The following is an 8869-nucleotide window of genomic DNA, read 5'->3' on the forward strand; positions in this document are numbered from 1 at the left end:
AACATCTATTTCGGCTTTATTGACTCTGCCAAAGCCTTTGACTGTGTGGCTCACAATAAACTGTGGAAAATTCTGAAAGAGATGGGAATACCAGACCACTTGACCTGCCTCTTGAGAAACCTATATGCAGGTCAGGAAGCAACAGTTAGAACTGGCCATGGAACAACAGACTGGTTCCAAATCGGAAAAGTAGTATGTCAAGGCTGTATATTATCACCCTGCTTATTTAACTTATATGCAGAGTACATCATAAGAAACGCTGGACTGGAAGAAACACAAGCTGGAATCAAGATTGCCAGGAGAAATATCAATAACCTAAGATATGCAGATGACACCACCCTTATGAAGAGGTGGTGTCATCTTCCACCTTTTGAAGAGGAACTCAAAAGCCTCTTGATGAAAGTGAAAGTGGAGAGTGAAAAAGTTGGCTTAAAGTTCAACATTCAGAAAATGAAGATCATGGCATCCGGTTCCATCACTTCATGGCAAATAGATGGGGAAACAGTGGAAACAGTGTCAGACTTTATTTTTTGGGGTTCCAAAATCACTGCAGATTGTGACTGCAGCCATGAAATTAAAAGATGTTTACTCCTTGGAAGGAAAGTTATGACCAACCTAGATAGCATATTCAAAAGCAGAGACATTACTTTGCCAACAAAGGTCCGTCTAGTCAAGGCTATGGTTTTTCCTGTGGTCATGTATGGATGAGAGTTGGACTGTGAAGAAGGCTGAGGGCTGAAGAATTGATGCTTTTGAACTGTGGTGTTGGAGAAGACTCTTGAGAGTCCCTTGGACTGCAAGGAGAGCCAACCAGTCCATTCTGAAGGAGATCAGCCCTGGGATTTCTTTGAAGGGAATGATGCTGAAGCTGAAACTGCAGTACTTTGGCCACCTCATGCAAAGAGTTGACTCACTGGAAAAGACTGATGCTAGGAAGGAATGGGGGCAGGAGGAGAAGGGGACGACAGAGGATGAGATGGCTGGGTGGCATCACTGACTCGATGGACATGAGTCTGAGTGAACTCCGGGAGTTGGTCATGGACAGGGAGGCCTGGCGTGCTGCAATTCATGGGGTCGCAAAGAGTCGGACACGACTGAGGGTCTGAACTGAAGTGAACTGAACTTGCTGCCTACTTGGTAAATAGGATTGAATTCTTGCACCTTAAAAAGAGAATGGAAATAGGCTCTAAGGACAGGTTTGTTTGCTCTTCTTATTCTGATGTGAATTCAGATTAAAGGGACAAAATATCTTCCTAATATCTGTTCTGTGCAATAAGAAATGTTAGGGGCAACAAATCCCAATGTTTGACCCTTGGATGAAATTCTTTTTTTCCTCTGTAATTCTTTATTAAAAATACTGCTGAACAGATACTGAAAACGAGATTAAAGATGAATAACCCAGATCGGGATCATGACATCAGAACTTAACATACTGGTGCTTTTTAGGGAAGTTGTTGACATCCAAATTGTAGATCCAAGGTCAAAAGCAAAATGCAAAGGTACCCTCAAGAATATTTACAATGAAGTAAATACACTAGCTCAGTCAGTAAAGAATCTGCCCGCAGTACAGGAGACCTGGGTTCAATCCCTGGGTTGGGAAGATACTCTGGAGAAGGAAATGGCAACCCACTCCAGTATTCTTGCCTGGAAAATCTCACGGACACAGGAGCCTGGTGGGCTGCAGTCCATGGGGTTGCAAAGAGTCGGGCACGACTGAGCGACTAACACTTACTTACTTACTTAAATACACTAACAGAATTTAAAATAGGTGCAAAAAATAGAAATAACCAATGTTATATGATTTCAAGGGTCGTGCTTTCTGTGCTTTTTCATCATAATAGGAAGATATGGGAAGTTTATGAGCTTCCGTTGTGGCTCAGATGGTAAAAAAAATCTGCCTGCAATGAGGGAGACCCAGGTTTGGTCCCTGGGTTGGGAAGATCCCCTGGAGAAGAGAATGGCTATCCACTCCAGTATTCTTGCCTGCAGAATCCCATGGACAGAAGATACTGGCAAGCTGCAGTCCATGAGGTCACAGAATCAGACACGACTGAGAAGTAACACACGCACACACAGGAATTTTACATCCTTAGTTTGAGTACTCTCAGATATTAAAATCTTTGTATGAATTAAAACGATTTTTAGACAACCTCTTAAATGGAATCACACTGTGGGAAAGAGGGCTTCCCCCTAAAACACCTAAGCAGAACTAAGAGTGCTACTGCAAAACCATTCCCAATGAAAACTAAATGAAAAGAAAACACAAAACAAAGCTTAAAAATGTCTTACCTGACAGCAACTGTTTTCTGGCTGACAGTATTTATTCATGGAAACGTAACAGTTGTCTACCTTGGAATAAAAAAATTCTTAAAGACCTTTGGCTTCCTAATGAAAACCAGATTTTATGTTTATATGGAGAACCCAAGACACAGACCAACTCTAGACAGAAGGAGGTTGGTGGGGGACCCTCTTTCCTCACTCTCAATTCCACTTTGAGCTACCCGGTCAGTTTCTCAGCCAAGCCATTCCCTGGACTGCTCTGTCTGGCTTCCTGAAGCCTGGCACTGCACCTAACCTTCTACTCTGACTAGACGCTAGAAAGACAAGGTCACCTCTGCTGGGCCATCCAGCGGCCTTTTCTCAGTTTGACTCTTTGAGTGTCTCTGCTCTTTGAGCGACCTCAGTGAAGGGGCTCCTTTTGAACTCCAGCTCCTTTAGATTCCGACAAGTCTCTGGTCCTCTTCCTGCCCTTTGAACTTGACAACAGGAGGGCTGACATACAGTGTGGTGCAATGGAGCTGAGTTTGGAAACACGGAATCACCTCGTTTGATCTTCATGATGCTCTAACTCAGCCTGGCTACTGAAAATTACTCCTATTTTATGCATGAAAAAGCAAAAGCCCAACGGTTACATCCTAGCAGCAGATGGCAGAATTGGGAGTCAGGGAAAGAATGGTGGCGGGGGAAGGGACAGTTAGGGAGTTTGGAATGGACATGTCCACACTGCTGTATTTAAGATGGATAACCCACAAGGGCCTACTGTATAGCACAGAGAACTGTGCTCAGTGTTATGGGGCAGACTGGATGGGAGGGGAGTTTGGGGGAGAATGGGTACATGTGTATGTATGGCTGAGTCCCTTTGCTCAGCCTGAAACTATCACAACATTGTTAATTAGCTGTACTCCAATATAAAATAAAAAGTTCATTTATTTATTTATTTTTAAAGAGAAGAATCGGGAGTTGAACCCAGGTGCCCAATAGCGTGCTGAGAAGCATTTGCTTCTGAGAGAGAATTTCCTGTGATTGCTGCAAAGTATTTAGCCAGGATCCACCTGCCCACTCCCTCTTTTTATTGGAACGTCTACCCAGGTATGGGCTGTGCTTTGTATTATATTCTGCTTTTCGTTAATAACAGCTTTTTCAATATAAGCACCATGGGTGTTCCTGATGTGAATACTCTGGCTACCTTCATACTTTTCTATTTACAGCGCTATTTCGTGTTTGGCTTGAATGCAGGCTGTGAGGGGGTCTCGGACAGTCTCTGCTGCTGAAAGCTTTCTCCCGTGTGCTCTGCCCCCCTCCACCCCCCAGGGCCAGCACGGCCGCCGACAGCTCCAAGTGCTTCAGAGCCCGGGACGCCTGGAGGGAGGCTTTCTCTTTCGCTTTTAAAAAGAGCTGAGTGGATTTAAATTTTTCTACATGGAGACAGAAAAAATTGACCACGTGTCTTTATCCTGATACCTCACAGCCTGCTCGGCACCAGTGTAAGAGAGGAAACCAGCAGTGGTTGCTGACATTTCAGTAGCTGAAACGTCAGGGGCTGCATCTTTTAAAAGTTATTTATTTCTTTAATTGTGGCTGTGCTGGGTCTTCGTTGCTGCACGTGGGCTTTTCCCTAGTTGTGGTGAGTGGGAGTTACTCGTTAGTTCTGGTGTGCGGGCTTCTCATTGTGGTGCCTTCTCTTGTTGCAGAGCGTGGGCTCCAGGAAAGTGGGCTCACTGGTTGCCGCGCGCGGGCACTGAATACAGACTCAGTAGTCATGGTGTAGGGGGTTGGTTGTGGGATCTTTCTGCATCAGGAATCGAACCCAAGTCCCCTGCCTTGGCAGGTGGATTTTTACCCACTGTGTCACCAGGGAAGCCCCTACCTTTTTCTTTGGAAGATCCCATAATCAACCCAGACCAGAAAGAGTAAATCATAACTTTCCAGAAACTGCAGCTTGGCTTAATCCCCTGTTGTGAGAAAAGCATCAGATACTTACTATAAAATTGAATATTTATGGTACACGCGTGCTAAGTCGCTTCAGTCACGTCTGACTCTCTACAACCCTACGGATTGTAGCCTGCCAGGCTTCTCTATCCATGGGATTCTCCAGGCAACAGTACTAGAGTGGTTGCTGTGCTCTCTTCCAGGGGATCTTCCTGACCCAGGGATCAAACCCGTGTCTCATGAGCCTCCTGCACTGACAGGCGGTTACCACTAGCACCACCCGGGAAGCCCTAAGTAGGAGAACATTAATAGTAAGCAGTACTGTAGGAGTTTTACACGTGGATGGTTAGAATAGCACCCCTCCGTTTAACCCTTACTTCTGTCCTAGGAAATGGGCACCACTACTGTCGCTTTCACTGCCTTGTACCCAAAGCTTTGGGGATCAGGATAAAGACACTTGGGCAACTTTTCTAGCTCTTTGTACCAGTAATGAGATTAAGGTAGAGAGATGTTAAATTACTTGTCCAGGGTCCCCAGGTAACAAGTAGCAGAGTTAGAATTCAAATCCAGAGTCCACATTCTCAGCCTCTACATGATGTTGCCTGGTAGCTGCTGCATGCTCAGTCACTAAGTCATGTCTGACTCTTTGCGACCCCGCCACTGTAGCCCACCAGGCTCCTCTGTCCGTGGAATTCTCCAGCCAAGAATACCGGAGTGGATAGCCGTTTCCTTCTCCAGGGGATCCTCCCAGCCCAGAGGCCAATCTCATGTCTCCAGAATTGGCAGGTGTATTCTTTACTGCCGGAGAAGGCAATGGCATCCCACTGCAGTACTCTTGCCTGGAAAATCCCATGGACGGAGGAGCCTGGTAGCCTGCAGACCATGGGGTCGCCAAGAGTCCAACACGACTGAGCGACTTCATTTTCATTTTTCCTTTTCATGCACTGGAGAAGGAAATGGCAACCCACTCCAGTGTTCTTGCCTGGAGGATCCCAGGGACGGGGGAGCCTGGTGGGCTGCTGTCTATGGGGTCACACAGAGTCGGACACGACTGAAGCAACTTAGCAGTAAAGTAAAAGGCTGAGAATACACAAAGCTTAGAGAACAGGATGCCAAACAGCCTTAAACCACAGCAGTAAACACCATGAGATAAATACTACTTCATTTTTCTACTCGATGTCGATTAACCTTTGGTCTAACTTTCTATGGTTCTTCTTCCACAAAGAAGGCTGAGTAATGAAGAGTTGATGCCTTCAAACTGTGGTTCTGGATAAGACTCTTGAGAGTCTCTTGGACTGCAGGGAGACCAAACTAGTCAATCCTAAAGGAAATCAACCCTGAATATTCACTGGAAGGACTGATGTTGAAGCTGAAGCTCCAATATTTTGGCCCCCTGATGGGAAGAGTCCACTCACTGGAGAAGACCATGATGCTGGGAAAGATTGAGGGCAGGAAGCCAAGTAAGTGACAGATGATGAGATGGTTGGATGGCATCATTGACTCAATGGACATGAATTTGAGCAAACTCCTGGAGATAGTGGAGGACAGGGGGGCATAGTGTCCTCCTGCAGTCCATGGAGTCATCAAGAGTCAAAAATGACATAGCAACTGAACAACAGCAGAAGCCTTCTATGGACAGCTCTGTGTTTCAGGGCTGATGAAGATGTGATGGTTGGTATAGAGTGGTGCATGCTTGTTCTAGAAGGTTTTTAGGAAGGGAATCCTCCTACTCAAGCCTCTACAGCACAGCACCATCCCACCTAAAACACACATCTTTCTAAGTAAGGTATTCACACCTCTAGTTTTTCAAATTCAATCAACAACTGTCCAAAAATTAGGGACACATTCACTGAATCAAAAAGCAACAAAACGCAGCTCAGTCTCATCTGTCTCACTACAGGAAGCTCTCCTAAGGGGGCTGACGTCTTCAGCAGGATCAGGGAGAGTAACTAAATGGTTTGATGCCCCCATGTTAATTCTGACATTTAGCTGTTCTGTCTACCAAATCTCGGCTGGCTAGCGTGGGTGTTAGCCTCAGCACACACCCTCTTACCTGGTCCTGGACCAGTGCTCCACCAAAAGCCCAGATGGCAGCAAACACAAAGTAAAGCTCGTAGGTGTCTTTGGGGCAGTCTGCGGGGATGTCCTCCTCGGTCAGCAGACACTCAAGAAGGTGGCACAGCATCTGAACTGTGCTCTGCTCTGGGACTGGAATTATCTTCTTAAATCTGAAGAAAGAGAGATCCAGATATGTTCTAAAACACTGGACTATTCCATCCTAGTGGTGCTGTTGGACGACTATGGAAATTTGCTGGTGTCTGTGGATCCGACAACTCCATGCAGCTTTGTAGCAGCAAAAGCTTTGGTAATATAGAGGCGCAGGGTGGCTGATAAGCAAGCCATCTAGGTTCCCAGATGGATCAGGGTTAAAGAACCTGTCTGCCAATGCAGGAGAGATGGGTTTGATTCCTGGGTTGGGAAGATCCCCTGGAGGAGGGCATGGCTACCCACTCTATTCTTGTTTGGGAAATCCCATGGACAGAGAAGCCTGGTGGGCTACAGTCCACGGGGTTGCAAAGAATCGGACATGACTTAGCAACTGAACAACAACTACAACTGCATTTCCTCCAGAAACACCAGCAGAGCACTCACGGAAGGCTCTGTAAATCTCCCTCTCTTCACTCCGCTCTCTTCCTGCCTGGACTGACAACAGGCATCTCAACTCCATCCTAATGTATGTTCCCTCTGCCGTCTGCCACACCTGGAGGGGACTGCCTGGGGATGTCTGACTTTGGGGACAGGATAGAACATCAGCAGGACACCAGGTATGAGCCAACAGGCTCTTTGTTGCTGCTTTAATTCTTCGCCTTCCTCACTGCTTGGCCTACCTTGTTCTGAGTGCATCTAAGCAGGTCGGAAGGTACTTGTCAAATAGGATGGTTAGGTTGGCTCTCTCTGTCTGGATCTCTCTCCTGTCGATCCAGCTGCTCACAGGAGGATTCCAGCCCAGGTCTGCCGGGTTAATGTACAGGATCCCTGAGAGCACAGAGAATATAGCTTAGTGACATGTTCATAGAGCTCAGGATATTCTTCACCCCAGAGTATTTTCTCTGTTAAAAAAAATGTACAGAAGACTGGCCTTGAAAAGAACAGAGGGGCTTCCCTGGGAGTCCAGTGATTGAGATGCAGGGGTGCAGGTTCGATCCCTGGTCGGGGAACTAAGATCCTATATGTCTTGTGGCCAAAAAGCCGAAACATAAAACAGAAGCAATATTGTAACAAATTCAATAAAGACTTTAAAAATGATCCACATCAAAAAAAAAAAAAATCTTGAAAAAGAAAATAACAGAGATCTGGCTGAGATCTGAGAGGGTTTGCTATTGGGGTCAGCTCTGATGCCCTGATAATTGCTGATGGACAGCAGTGTTGAGAAGGATCCTGAGGCCAAATCCAGGCTCAGGAGGAAAGAAGACTGTGATTGATCAGCAATACTTGTCATGGTGAGGAAGTGTGCACATTCATGGTGGCCCCCAAAAGGATATTGTTTAGTTGTTCAGTCGTGTCTGGCTCTTTTGTGACCCCATGGACTGTATCCTGCCAAGCGCCTCTGTCCATGGAATTCTCCAGACAAGAATACTGGAGTGGGTTGCCATTTCGTCCTCCAATGGATCTTCCTGATCCAAGGATCAAACCCATGTCTCCTGCATTGGCAAGCAGAATCTTTATCACTGAGCCACCAGAGAAGCCCGTCAAAAGGACAAGTCCATGTCCTAACCAGGAAAGTTTAGGTATAAAGTCATTTTGCATCAAGATATAGTGAGAACTGGTAATGCTCAATCATCTTCACTAGCCTCCATGGAAGCTAGAACTGGCCTGAAAGTAGCCTAATTCGAGGCATTTCTGTGCAGAAGACAGCAGTTGTCCAGCTCAGGGGCTATTCCTCTTTCTGTCACTGTAAACATTTCTGAATTGAGAAACTCACATGATCCTGGCTATAGAGCACTGGCTCACTTTCATGGGTACGGATTAGGGCTGAGGATTAGGCCAGAGTTTTGGATGGTCAATGTCTGACTCCTGCTTGGAGCTTTGGTCAGAGCCAGCAAAACAGGTATCACTAGAGGCACCTGTTTTCAGCTGAGTAGGTATGCGGCTGTTCCCTCTCGTGCTCCATACCTGCTCTGGAGACAGTGGCTGGCGTGGCCGTGTGCAGGTGGCTGATCTCAAAGAGAAGCCTCATGGTTGGATTCAGAGGGATCCTCTCGTTGCTTGCCAGGGTCAGCACCTGGACACGGGGGAGGGGTGCAGCAGGCAGGGAGGAGTTAGGGTGTGAGACCAGCTCAGGGGAGTTTGGCTTTTATTCCTGATAGGCATTACAATTATAAGTATCTTTGAAAGTTTCTACAAAGTCCTCTGTCTCTCCTTTGGTAGCTTCTTGATCACCATCCCTGTGTACTGAGTCAGGAAATAAGCTGTCTGAAAAGTTTAAGTGATGTCAGTGATTTGAATGAACTGGACCATGTTAATGCTTTTGAACTGAGGTGCTGGAGAAGACTCTTGAGAGTCCCTTGGACAGCAAGGAGATCAAACCAGTCAATTCTAAAGGAAATCAGTTCTGAATATTCATTGGAAGGACTGATGCTGAAGCTGAAACTCCAGTACT

At 46.2% G+C, this 8869-nt stretch overlaps 1 protein-coding gene across 2 annotated transcripts in view; it reads right to left on the reverse strand.

Annotated features, from left to right (window-relative positions):
• DNAH9 (dynein, axonemal, heavy chain 9) overlaps positions 1 to 8869 on the reverse strand; it is a 286597-nt gene that overhangs the window by 148926 nt on the left and 128802 nt on the right. For both annotated transcript variants that reach the window (XM_010843000.1, XM_010842999.1), the window contains 3 exons: positions 8383 to 8491; positions 7098 to 7245; positions 6263 to 6437 (listed from right to left, as the gene is read on the reverse strand). In XM_010843000.1, the coding sequence (XP_010841302.1) occupies positions 6263 to 6437; positions 7098 to 7245; positions 8383 to 8491 (432 nt within the window). The remainder of the gene's footprint in view (positions 1 to 6262; positions 6438 to 7097; positions 7246 to 8382; positions 8492 to 8869) is intronic.

This window comes from Bison bison, unplaced genomic scaffold (assembly GCF_000754665.1).
Source record: "Bison bison bison isolate TAMUID 2011002044 unplaced genomic scaffold, Bison_UMD1.0 scf7180017864180, whole genome shotgun sequence".
Classification (NCBI taxonomy): domain Eukaryota; kingdom Metazoa; phylum Chordata; class Mammalia; order Artiodactyla; family Bovidae; genus Bison; species Bison bison.